This window comes from Cucumis melo, chromosome 7, assembly GCF_025177605.1.
Source record: "Cucumis melo cultivar AY chromosome 7, USDA_Cmelo_AY_1.0, whole genome shotgun sequence".
Taxonomy (NCBI): domain Eukaryota; kingdom Viridiplantae; phylum Streptophyta; class Magnoliopsida; order Cucurbitales; family Cucurbitaceae; genus Cucumis; species Cucumis melo.
Genome location: NC_066863.1, coordinates 7,534,669 through 7,547,907, shown reverse-complemented (window position 1 = coordinate 7,547,907; position 13,239 = coordinate 7,534,669). Strand labels below are relative to the sequence as shown.

Sequence of the window (13,239 nt, the reverse complement as noted above, 5' to 3'; positions counted from 1 at the left end):
CTCTCCAAACTCTCATTTGGATTATTACTTTGTAATAATGACACCTTCAAAAAAATTTCATCAACACATTTACACCGAAATTTCGTGAGGTTAGGATTTCAAATGCATTATATGATGTATATTGGGTTAATCTCAGGTGAAATCTACACCAAGAACCACATAATGTATATGAACACAAACCTAGACCAACTTCAGGACTCATTCAACAAATCTTGATCCAATTTCAACAACATTGAGCGAGATTCTGATTGAAACTAGCCTAGATTGATGAAATTGTTGACATCTATCAAATGAAACCACCTACAAGAAATTTAAAACCAACATATATCCAACTACTTATATCCCGACCACCTTAAATTTCACAAAAGAAATTCTATAACAAAACTTAAAACAAAGCTCTAAATTATCCAATCGTTCAAAGTAGAATACTTCTACAAATTTAAGTTTGAGGATGCACTAAATAAGTATGACCATACAAAAATCATTAGATCTCATAGACTTTGAGAGCAAAGAAGTTCAAACTCGACCAAAATGAGCACCTCGTTTCGCTGAGCACAAGTGAACATCAATTATTATAGTATTTTAATAATTGCAAAATAGCATTTATTTTAAACTTTAAATACAAAATAAGAAATCTCGATTGAATTTAGTCGAAATTGTCAAGGAGTGTGCTTTTTTTGAATAGTAAACCGAAAATGGCCGTATTAGACAACTTTCCCAATAGCAACGATTTCTTTTTATGTTTTTTAGATATTTCATTTTAATTATTTTGAACGTTATCCACCTGACAGTATCCATCAACGGACTCAACATAAGAGCGTTCGAATTCTCCGGCGGCCGCTTCACAGAGTTCGCGTCCTCATGAACTCCACCGTCTTCCTCCTCTCCTTGCCGTTGCCGCCGCCCACAATCAACCGTCTCCGAGCCTCCTCCATCTCCGCCGCAACCTCTCTTCCCCACCTCCCAAGCCTGCCCTACAGGAAATCCACTCCCTCTGCATCTCCTCTCTTCCTCCCTAGAAGAAACCCTTTCCGAGTCTTCTCCGACGATGGCGACGGAGATAGCGGTGGTCCCGATGACTACGACATGGACGACGAGGAAATGGAGGAAGTCGACAACAAGAAAGATTTCGACATCGAGTACGATCCTCTAGCCGCGGCGGCAGCTGCAGCAGCGGGTTCCGACGGCGTCGGCGACGAGAATATCTCGATTGTGCAGAGCAAAAGCTTCGTGTCCACACAGGGATGGGATTCGGAGATGATTGTGGATTATAGGATAAATGAGGAGGAATTTCATAAGATTAGTTTGTTGCACTGTGATTTCTTCATTAGGAAGCCGCCGGATCCCGATAATGATGTTTATGATTTCAGAGAGGTTAACAGAAAATTTTTCTTAGTTTCATTTCAAACTTTTCTTTATCAGATTCATTTGATAGTTAAAAAAAGTTTCCATTGATGTGTTTCATGGCTGTAGATGTACGTTACTCCTCCAGATACTGATGTTTATGCCATCCCCAAAGTTCTTGCTCCAATGCCTCAGAAGGTATTGTTGTTTCTTCTTTGCATTTATATACATGATAGAATGGTGTAAATTATTCTGTTTTAGGCTTAAATTCCGGATTAAAAACCCATTTCAGCCATTTTCATTTGTTTTTAACTAACAATTCAACAGAAACTTAGCATGTTCATTTAGCCATTTTCATTCAATTGGCTGGCATTTATCAAGCCTCTGTTTTTATTTACTTTTTAAAGTCTTATTACTTCAGTCTTACTGCATTTGTCTTTAGTCCCTTGTGGTTAGTTGTTTACGTTATGCTAGGTTTTTGTTGAATCCTTTTGTATCTCGAAGCACTAGTCTCTTTTCAACTCCTTGATGAAAAGTTTTGATCATTTTCTATAAACAGATTTCAGTTTAGCGTGTTCATTTAGCCAGTCGGCAAATGTTTACAGACGGTCATTTAAGTTTTTGTGGAAGAATTGTTGGCAAGTTAACATTTAATTTAATGAAGAAATCTGAGACTAAAACTGACTTATTGAAGGTTAAGGGACTTAAACACAATAATTAAAAGTTCATAGAACAATATGGAACAAATATCATAGTTCAAGGACCAAAATAGGATTTTAAGGAATTTTGTTTATAACATTTTATGCACAAGACTTGCTTTTATTTCAGCAGTGTATGATCTTACTTTCTTCACAACTGCAGTATATTAGATGTGCTCAGAGTGATTATGGATGCTACAATGTCACAGAACCACCTATTGATGCACCTAGAGATCCATTATACAAGTCCGAAAAGGAGGTTCTTAAGGTAAGGTTGGACTCAAGAATTTGGTGATTGTTCACTCTGTTTTTCTATTTCTAGTGAAAATGATGATAATTTCATGGATTCTTCCATTTCTTTGTAAATCTGAGTATGGGTTTCACCACGAAACGTTAGAATAGAAGTGGCTGGCATAGACATACAAAGTGCCGTTCATCGACTCGATAGCGTTTGAAATTTAAGAATATAATGGTCGTGATGGTCCTTGTCTTTCAGAATGGGAATGTGGACAAAAGATAAGAACTTTTAAGCAAACAATTCATTTATCTTTTGCAGGTTTTCTTGACGAAGCACTTCAGAAACCGAAGGCTGCGGGACCCAGAATTTGTCCTAGACTTTGAGGAAATATATGTAATTGATTCAAAAACCAAGTCAATCACCAGGGCAAGAGTCCTGGTAAGACTTTTTTTCTTGGCTTCTGCACTGTTTCAGAAATTAGTTGAAGTTCTAAACATCAACTCCAATTGAAGTTTTCAAGCTGCTTCCTCTCTGTTAAAAAGGTTTAAACTACTTCTTTTGCTCTAACACAGGTAACAGTTCCAGGAGGAAGAGATAGGGACAGGAGAAGCGACTTGCTTGTAGTTCGAGACAACGGGAACTCTTTCAAGATCATCCATTCGGTATCCGTTTCTTATCTACCAGATTTCATTAGCATTCTATGCTCTTTCTATTGCCTAATCCCCTATACTCTCAATGCAATCTAGAGTGAACGAGATGACCCGACCACGGTGATAGAGAAAGAAGAGTGGACCAAAACTAGACAAGATATGGAGAGACATCTTAGGAAGTTAAGGGACTTCAGCATTTCAAATTGGTTTTAAACAACACCATTCAACCTGCAAAAGTCGTCTCAGAATCCTCATCTCTTTAGAAGTGAGGACAAGAAATGTGATTCCAAAGTTTCAAGCATGATTTGGACGGCCAACTTACCTGTCAAGATGATTCTCTCGTGCGAGTTCTCAACGTATCTCCTGCCTGTGCTCTTGTGATCGGTATTGAGTTCCTTTATGGCTAGTTTGCACTTGCAATGATTGTTCTTGATTCAAATTCTACTCGCTTTCAATTCTCGTCACGAGATAAGAGTCGATGAATCTAGGAGAGGTAGTTTTTTTTTGTAGATTTGTAATGCTGATAGAATTCACAAAAGCTATTGACATGTAAGGAGAAAACAAAACAAAACTGTATGAGGGCTTCTAGCTAGCTTCCAATGAGAGTATTTTCTATTGTTAGTAGTGAAACTTTTGAGCGTCAAGTATCCGATTAATGTCATAATTGTTGATTTATGCCTATTTGGCACTATATAAAATATTGAAAAAAAAAGATATATGTGAAGAATCCAAAAAATCCGATAGAAACTGCTTTTATTATTTTCTAATAATCAAAAGAGTATAAGATGAGAGAATATATATAGGCTATAATAAACCCTAACAAGAAAATAAAAATAAAACTAGGGTATAATAAGTTACATAAATACCCGGCTATAAACACTCTACTACTTTCGAAATTCAAACACTCTCTCTAAAGTTGGAGTGTCGATTAGGCCCAACTTGCTATCGCAATACTTAAAGCTTTGAATAGCCTTTTTCATATCTATAACTACCGTATTAAAAGAGGGCATGAGTGAGAACCTTCCCATTTTACCCTTTAAGTTTTTTTGAAATATCTATTTTACTCTCACAATTGCACCTCTCTCTCTCTCGATGTAGTATCCACGTCTTTCTTTTTCTAATAATTTTTTTCTTTTCATTTAATTTTACATTTTACATTTTTCGTTTTCCTTTTAAACCTCACACCTATTGGCAACTTACAGTAACAACATACATTAAAAAAAATCACGATAACAACATAAAAACACCAGTCTACACCTCACACCTCATGGCAAAATCGTAACCATATAATTAGATATATTCTCTCTCTAATGACAAGATCACATGATTGTAAACCATAACTCTCCTTCTTAACCCTTCTTTTGTGGTCGATGTATTTTCAAAAAGAAATGATTGGAAGCACTTCGAAAGAGAAGATTGGTCAAATTTGGTTGAGTTTTCAATTTGTTTGTTCTTATTTCGTTACTTTTTCTTTAACGTTTTTGTTTATTTTTTTCAAATTTGGTAGTTGTAGGTTATAACAAAATGAAATTTGTTGAAATGTGGAAGTAACTATGATTCACTCTTGCATCTTACTTTAAAAAGGAATGAAATTATTGAGAGGACTTATTTTTCAAAAGAGGTGATTATTGGAAGCTTTGAAATCGTCAAATTTGATTGTTTTCAATATTATTAATTTTATTTTGATTACTTTTTCTTTAACATCTCTTTGTTTCGTGTATGATGCCGCATATATCCAAATGTAATTGGCTGAAATGAGAAAGTAAGAATGATTCACTTATGTTCCTAAATTTCATTTTAATTTTACTTTTAGTTTGAAAAAACAACGTGAGATAATCAAATAGCTTTTAGTTAATCCATTTGTAATAATTATTGTAATAGCTAGAGGGACAGCAAACAAGAATAACATAATAAACTTTGGTAACTCAGTTCGGCTAATGATGCCTACGTCTAGGGAGCTGCACATAGCCAGTAATTTTATTAAGATTCACTTTCAGTCAAAATACATAGAATCAACATATGAACTTTGTTATCCTATATGACTATTTAGCATTCCTATATGACTATATAGCATGCTCAATAGATTCAGACATCAAGCTCCCCTGAATGCATGAGTCATCCTTTTCGATGGTGTCTAACTTCAGGCTTTTCTGAATGTATTAATGAATCCTTCGAACGTAGTCTTCATACCCTACTGAAGTTTCTGCTTTGATCACTCAAATCACTTCTTCGTCCTTATTATTACTTATCATATAAATCAACTTAGATCAACATCCAAAACCTTTAGTCACAATATCACACTACCTTTCGTACTTGCTGCTTCTACTACTGATTCGTACCTCCAGCTTCGGCAAACAGACAATCGATATTTTGTCAACCTTCAACACTGTATACTACTTCTTCGTTTTTTTCGTCAGTCAACACACTTTCGATAACCCATTTATATATATATATATATATATATATATATATATATATATATATATATATATATTCTATTTTTACAAAGATATTTTAGAAGATTTCTCAAATAAATGAGAATCTTTTTATCTTTTGATTATCTTATATTTTAAAAAAATAATTTCATATTTTCTTTTAGACAAAATCTTCAACATAATTGATCGAAGCTGATATTTTGACTTTTGTGCCATATGATCGTACCTCTGAAAATTGTACTTTAAAAAACAATTAAATTAGTGGAAGCACCCCCATAAAAGAATGAGATTTTTGGAAGCACCGAAATTGTCAATTTAGTTGAGTTTTCGACTTCTTTTTTATTACTTTTTTTTTTTTGTCTATGATAGTGGCAAATTATGACGAAATTACTTTCCAACTTCTTGTGTTTATGATGGTAGACTGTGGTAAAAGAAATTTGTTGAAATATTAAAGTAAGTATGATTCATTCATGTTTCTAAATTTTATTTTGAATTTACTTTTAGTTTGATCGAATTGGTAATTAGTTTTTTCCTTCCTCATTTTGCATTTTGTCTTACGGATTTTTGTTCGTTAGTTTAATTTTGTAATTTTGTATTTTTTTTTCTTTTTTTTTTATTACTTTTGGGTGTTTTGATTTAGAGGTCTATGACCATGAGAATTTTGGGATATATTTTTCCTTTTTCGTTTTTTTGTCTTTCCATGATGTATTTCTCTGTTTTTTTGGCTATATGTTGACTTTTTTTTCTTTTAAAGGGAAACTCTTGTAAATGTAACAAACCACCAAACTATTTACGGCCCGTATAACAAAGTCGTTAGTCATTTTTTAAATATTTTAGGTTTACCCTTCCATCTTTCTTTACTTTCTCACGATTCGTTTTCCTTCTGCTATTTCTTTCATCGTCTTCCTTGTGCGATTTCCTCTGTCTTCTTTCTTTTTTTTTTCTTTCTGTAATTTCTTTTCATCATCTTTCTTATTTTTCAATTCTTTATTTACGCGTTCAATCTTTCCATCGTTTTTTTTTCTTTTTTTTTTTTCGCTCTTTCACTGTCTCTCTACTTTTTCTCTTATTTTTTTCGCTGCGATTTCTTTCCATCGTTTTTTTTACGTTTTGTACAAAAAAATAGCAAAATTTAAAAGATCGTGTATAAAGAATCTTAAAAAAAAATCATTTAGATTGGAGTAGCCAAATGTAAACGATCGTGTAAAAAACGTAAACGATCATATAAAAAAAATAAAAGATTGTGTATAAAGAATCTTAAAAAAAAATCATTTAGATTGAAGTAGGTAAATGTAAACGATTGTGTAAAAAAAAGTAAACGATCGTGTAAAAAAAATAAAAAATTATGTACAAAGAATCTTGAAAAAAAATCATTTAGATTGAAGTAGTCAATGTAAACAATCGTTTAGAAAAAAGTAAATGATCGTGTAAAAAAAAAAAGATCGTGTTAAAGAATCTTGAAAAAAAAATCATTTGGATTGGAGTAGCCAAATATAAAGGGTTGTGTAAAAAAAAGTAAACGATAATGTAAAAAAATAAACGATCGTATAAAGAAATCTAAATGATCGTGTACCAAAAGAATTAAAAAAAGCGTGTACCAAATTTTGAAAAAAAAAATCATATCTGGATGATCATGTATAAATTATAGCCATATCTAAACGATCGCGTATAAATTGTGGGCATATCTAAACGATCGCGTATAAATTGTGGGCATATCTAAACGATCGCGTATAAATTGTAGTCACATTTAAACGATCACGTGTAAATTGTAGCCATATCCAAACGATTGCGTATAAATTGTAGCCATATCTAAACGATCGCATATAAATTATAGTCATATCTAAACGATCGCATATCAAACAATAACCAAATCTAAACAATCGCAAATATATTACGCGCGTGTTGTTGACGGCGTGGTTGATGAGACATTTTTGGTATTTTACACGGTGGGCCTTTGAACTTTTTTCGTTTTTGAAATTATTTTATAGAGTGTAAATATTTTATGGTTTTTTATATTTTTGAGAAGACCAATTTTTTAAAGTTAATGTATGGTTTATTTTAATTATCTCAAACTAGAAACACATATTATTTAATCTCTATTTCATTTGTTTTATCCAATTTTCTCATTTGATTTGTTATATCCATAGTAGAGAAAATTAGGGAAGAAGAGATTTGTAAAATTGATTTAGTTTTTCCCCTTTTAATTTCAATCTTTATAATCTCAGCACTTATGGGACGTTTGAGAATGTTTGAGTTATAGAAGGGTTAAGGTTATGATAAAACTAGTGTAATGATAAACCTAGTTTTATCATAACCCGTGTTTGGGGTAAGAGTTAAAAAAGATAGTTTTATAATAAGAGATGTTTGAGGGAAGAGTTATAATATTGTTATGAATAAGATGTTTTTGGGGAAAGGATTATGTGGTAGGTTTACGAGGGTTTTATGATAAGATGTGTTTGGGGGAAGGGTTATGTAGGTAGTGTTATGATTTTTTTTTAATTTACAATTTTTTTCAATTGATTTTGTAAATGAAAAAAATGAATTGCATATTATTTTATTATGAACGCGTTGAAAATTTAATGCAACAATTTACGTCAATGTCTCCAACGGCAACATCCATCTTCAATTTTATTGAATTAGTAAATATATTTAACCAATTTCCGAACAAGTTTGATAATATTTGTAGAATTTTTTTCAACATGTCATTTTAAAAATATACAAACCACATATTTCGTATTTTTTTGTCCGAGCGCATCCTGCATTTTTCTACATATGTTCGCTTACAACCTATAATGCATTCGTTCATATTTAACGTGCTTCAATTAGTTACTACATAGCACTTGAACGACAATTTTCTACAAATGTTACACACACCGTACAAAATGTAATCATTTAAACCAACACTTCTTAAACTGAATTTCGATAGTAGAACATTACGAATAACAGTTTCATAAAATAGTAAAAATCGTATAAAAATCATAAAATAGTACGTACTAAAACAGTTTAATAAAATAAAGTTACGAATAAGAGTACAAATCAGATACGAACTGAAGGAAGAAACGATAAGGATTAGTTGGTGGACGTACATAGGAAGATCTCGTAGGAGGACTGTGCATTAGTCCATCCTCTCCTCGTCAGTCATCTCAATGAAACCACGCATGTCGTCCAAATTGTGAAAGAGGCTCCACCAGCAGCGCGCCTTGTCCAACCTACTTAGCTTTGGCATCGCCCGCAACTGTCGTAAGACTTCCTAGCGAATTGTGGTATCATTCTGCAGTGCGCGAAGGCCACTCCGCAATCATCCTCAACTGGTCATTCACACACTTCAACGCCTCATAAATCATCTCAATCTCACCCACCTACTGCGCTCCCTCTCTGTCGTTTTGATTCACTCGATCTGGCCCGACCCTCTAACGTGTGAGCAGGGAGTAAAGCACGTACATCATCCTGAGACATGTCAAACCCTTGGTTATACATGCTGAGAAATTCCATATCATTTCCATCAGGCATTTGAAACCTCTTGTACCCGCTAGGATCATTAGACCCAACATCGACGAACGTCTTTGTAAAGTGACCCGTCGTCCTATCCCTCTCGAACACATATGCAAATTCGTCGTAATAGGGAAACAGTTTGTTAAGGAGCCCCTTCGCTGTATGACGTATCTGCATAAAGAACATGAGCACTTTAAACTACCATACAAAAAAGTTGTGAATTAAAGTACACTTCCGAAATAATGTTATGTTTATATTAGGTTCCTTTCCTTGACCCAATTGTCGAACAAGTCCTTCTCGACAATGATGCACTTCGCCTCATCATTCCACTAGAATCCACTACACGATGGCCGACGCATTTCTGCGATAGCCTAGAAGGTTCGCTTCAGTGTCTTAATTTGGCAATCTATTATAGTAGTGGCTTGGATATGACATCCAGGCAACTTTGCAGACATCATTTGGACAAGTTAGGCCAGCTAACCTGATCGAAACGTCCCGTTGTTCGACTTCCATCCACCCCCAAAAACCAACTCCACTAAACACGCAACTAGAGTGGCCTCCCTCCTCCTTTGTCCACACATGTTTGGGAGCACGAGACAAGCTTTTCATATTGACAATGACAAAAGACAACAAATACACGAAATACGTAAGTAATGTTGAATTGTAATAGTAAATACACAATAAAGGTGATACAACTTCATCGCTTATCATTCTAAAAATATTTTTCTATTCCTGTAAATCATTCATGCATACATTCGACATTCAAATGAAATAGTAGAGGAAATATAAATTGCCATACAATGCAGGGGATCTAATTTCAAATGGTTTTATCTAGGCGTTACGCAACTGCCATTCGGTGAACATCGCTTCAGTTAATTCATCCTGCAACTGAGTCCACTCGTTTGTGGTCTTAATGTATTGAATGTTGTCACCTGTGGTGGTCGTTGCACTGAGTCTCCCTCGCCAATATCGTCTAAGTCTTCGCCTTTCGTCATTTCTTTATTAATCAAATTATGCAGTAGGCAACATGCTAGGATGGTGTGACACTGCGCACTTGGAGGGGATAGTACGACTTCCCAAGAAGTATTGCCTAGCGACCCTTGAGAAGACCGAATGCACGTTCAATGATATTTTTTACGAATGAGTGTTTTGTGGTGAAGTATTTTTTCGTAGTGGTTGGTGCATTTTCAACACCACGCCACTCTTGCAAGTGGTACCTCTGGCCTCTATATGCGCGGTCAATTAGGAATTGTTAAACGGTGTGGTCGGATAATAAATTGTAAATACCCTTTGGCACTTGTAATTCTTTTGGTTATGCAAGCACATCTCAAAGAATATGCGAATTGGTTGCGGATCCTTCCCAACCGGCCAGTACGTATACAAAATTCCCTTTTGTGTCGCAGATGTAGAGAACATTAGTAGCAATTTCCCCCTTACACGTTCTGTACGTATGACGCTCGTTTTATGGCACGTTCACCTTTATGTACTTTTTGTCCAATGCCCCAAGGAAATTCTGCAGAGTTAAACAAAGTGCCATAAATTAGTGGGATGTACTGATATGTGACAAAGAGATGATTTCGATAATGCGTACCTCAAAACACTTCCATTGTGGATCCGTGCAGGTGTTTGTTACTGGCACTTGTTTCTTTATTAACTCATCGTGGAGTTATATCACAACCAATAAAACGAGATTAAAATGTCACGAAACAGTCTCACCAGACCGAGAAAATTCCCTTTGTATTGATTCTTCACGTCATGGGCAAGAACGTGCAAGAACATGACAACATTTCCTCAACATCGATAATCTTTGTCGATTCTAGGCCAACTATAGTCCGTAGTAAATGACATATCAAATGTTTGCCTGTCCATTCAAGTGCTTTGATGACACACTAGATCAGACTCGTGTATCATGTAGAAGTACGCAAGCTGCCTAATTCTATGCCTAGTATCGTACGGTGTATGTAGCAGCCGCTTATTGTCGTTCATGAGTACCTCCAATGTTAGCAATAGTTGAGTTGGGACACTATGAACGCAGTTAGGACTGTAACAAGGCTTTGTGGATCCATTTATAGGTGACAACTTTCCTAACAATCATTAGGTACAAGCATTGTTAGAAGGATGATATTGGGATGTAAAAAAACAAAACAGTAAACATCAATTTCAAATAGGAAACATGCCTACAAGTGTGTCGCCAAATTAACCTATAGAACATGATACAACATGTGATGAATGTGGATTTAAAAGGAAAAAAATTACATCGAAAAAGAAGATTTGAAAGTGTAATTTATAAATTTGGTTGCACCTAAACCCAAACTATATGGGATGTAGAATTATGTAGTAGTTTTGAAAAATATGTGTTTTTGTTTGTGTGAGTTCGTAAACTTATTGGTAGTAATTAGAAAAATATGTACAAGTATTTTAAAAACGTTACTCTACTTTGAAATAAGGAACACTACACACAAAAGCAAACTTTTGTAGGACATCACTAAGGAGGAAATTTCACTAATAATAATATTTGTTCTAAAGAACACATTTGGGGGTTGAATTTGAAAACGTTAACATTGAGTTTAAACATATGTTTCCTACTGTGAAATAATTATGAAAAGACTAAACATGTGTTAATATTTTTTCAATTGTACTTGTGTGAAATAACTATGTGTGAATCTTTTTTCCTAGTGTGAAATAATTGTTTCCTACTTATTATGTTTTATTCAATTGTACGTGCATTTCCTTTTCTTCCACTTATGGTTGTTTTAAACATATAGTAGGCGATTATTGCTCTATAATTATGTTCACTATTCTTACACTAATATCTTAATTAAATTGTGAAATGCATACTATAGAGATGTTACTTTTTGAAAGCTAGGTATTGAACGTGCATGGAAAAAAATAGTTATTCAACGATTCAAAATATAAAGTGCATATAATAAACGCGTAATAAAACAACTGAAGAAAACAAGCACAATTTGATTAATACAAAACCGAGGAGAAGGGAAATAACAAAACCAAAAATGTCTTGGGAACAATTGAAATAACACTACAAACGGTTTAACGGTAAACGAAACAAAACCAGAAAATGAAAAAAAAAAATACTACTAAAGGCTAATCCAAAGTACCTCGTACAAGGTTATTATGAAGGGCGACGTCCTGCATAAGGAAAGGAAAATCGTAAGGACATGAGACGTTTGCACGAGGAATTATAAATAATATAACATATGGAATAAAAGAATGGAAAAAATAGTACATATATATACCTTGTATGTGGACGAATACCACCCAAAAGCAAGAATCATAACTTAATGCATTAATAAGAGCATAGAAAGTGAACGTTTTTTATGTTAAAAAATAGGTAGCCTTAGAGTTTTGAAATTCGTTTAAAAGAATGAACGAAATTTCATAGTAGTTGAAACATCAATTAAAATACAAAACAGAATGGACAATGCTACTACATTACAAACAATCAATAAAGTAAGAAAAGGCAGTAGAAGCATATAAGGAAAGATGTACAAGTATTTTTGGGAAAGTGGTGTAATGTGAAGAAAGTGACTACAACATACATGAATACAAAGAAGGAAAAATGGAATGTACCTAGAAAACAAGGCAGAAACAAAGAACTAAGACAAAAGTGTGCAAACAAAAAAGAAGTTACCTACGAATGAGAAAACACCAAAAAAGGGAAAAAGGCAGCCAATTCCAATTGCAAGTGATAAATTAAAAGAGGAAATGGGGTATATATAGGGGGAGATGGGGGAGTAAAAGATGCCTTAATGACCACAAACCAAAAAGCAGAGGGAATCTTTGCAAGATCTAGATAAAGGAAGAGAAAAGTCCAAGCATACCTAAAGTGTACCTATTGGAAGCTACATGAAAAGTACAACAAGAAAAGATAACCAAATTGTAAAATCGAGATTCTCTTTGGATTTTTTTTATATAAAAGAATAATAGAAAATAGAAATTAATTATATAATATTTTTTATATAATTAGTGGTTTTTATCAAAAAAAAAAAAAAAAAGGAGAAAAGAAGGGATATAAAGGGAAGAAAGAGGAAAAGAGAAAAGGGAAATTTCATTTTTTTTCCTTCTTCTCTTTCCCTCCACTGCCAAGCAACTCCTCACCATTTTCATCCAAATTTTAGATCTTTCTTTTGAGAGAATAATTGGAGAGAACCTGAGGAGGAAGAAGAAGATTTCTTAGTTCTAAGATTGAGGAAGAAGGAGAAAAACTCAAAGGAAGTTTCAATCATGGCAGATTTTGACCCACTCTGCACACCTATAGTTTTTTATTCGATTTGATCTTCTCAAGAAAAACTAAGAGGTGAGGTTTGAATTTTCTAAAATCTAATTTATTTTTGAACAATTTTTATGAAGGATGTTTGAGTCAA

The 13,239-nt window shown here is 33.8% G+C and overlaps 1 protein-coding gene and 1 long non-coding RNA gene across 2 annotated transcripts; one reads left to right on the top strand and one right to left on the bottom strand.

Annotated features, from left to right (window-relative positions):
- The first annotated feature begins 744 nt into the window (after nucleotides 1-744).
- LOC103487613 (PLASTID TRANSCRIPTIONALLY ACTIVE protein 6, chloroplastic) lies at nucleotides 745-3,560 on the top strand. The gene is made up of 6 exons (XM_008445983.3): nucleotides 745-1,374; nucleotides 1,474-1,542; nucleotides 2,206-2,310; nucleotides 2,599-2,718; nucleotides 2,853-2,942; nucleotides 3,027-3,560. The coding sequence occupies exons 1-6, from the start codon at nucleotides 862-864 to the stop codon at nucleotides 3,141-3,143; spliced, it is 1,014 nt and encodes a 337-aa protein (XP_008444205.1). The 5' UTR covers nucleotides 745-861; the 3' UTR covers nucleotides 3,144-3,560.
- Nucleotides 3,561-9,544: 5,984 nt separating this feature from the next.
- On the bottom strand, nucleotides 9,545-12,006 carry LOC127150277 (uncharacterized). The gene is made up of 3 exons (XR_007822505.1): nucleotides 11,974-12,006; nucleotides 10,449-10,941; nucleotides 9,545-10,370 (listed from the first exon to the last, which is right to left on the bottom strand). It is a non-coding gene; the product is annotated as an uncharacterized LOC127150277 (long non-coding RNA).
- Between the last annotated feature and the right edge of the window lie 1,233 nt (nucleotides 12,007-13,239).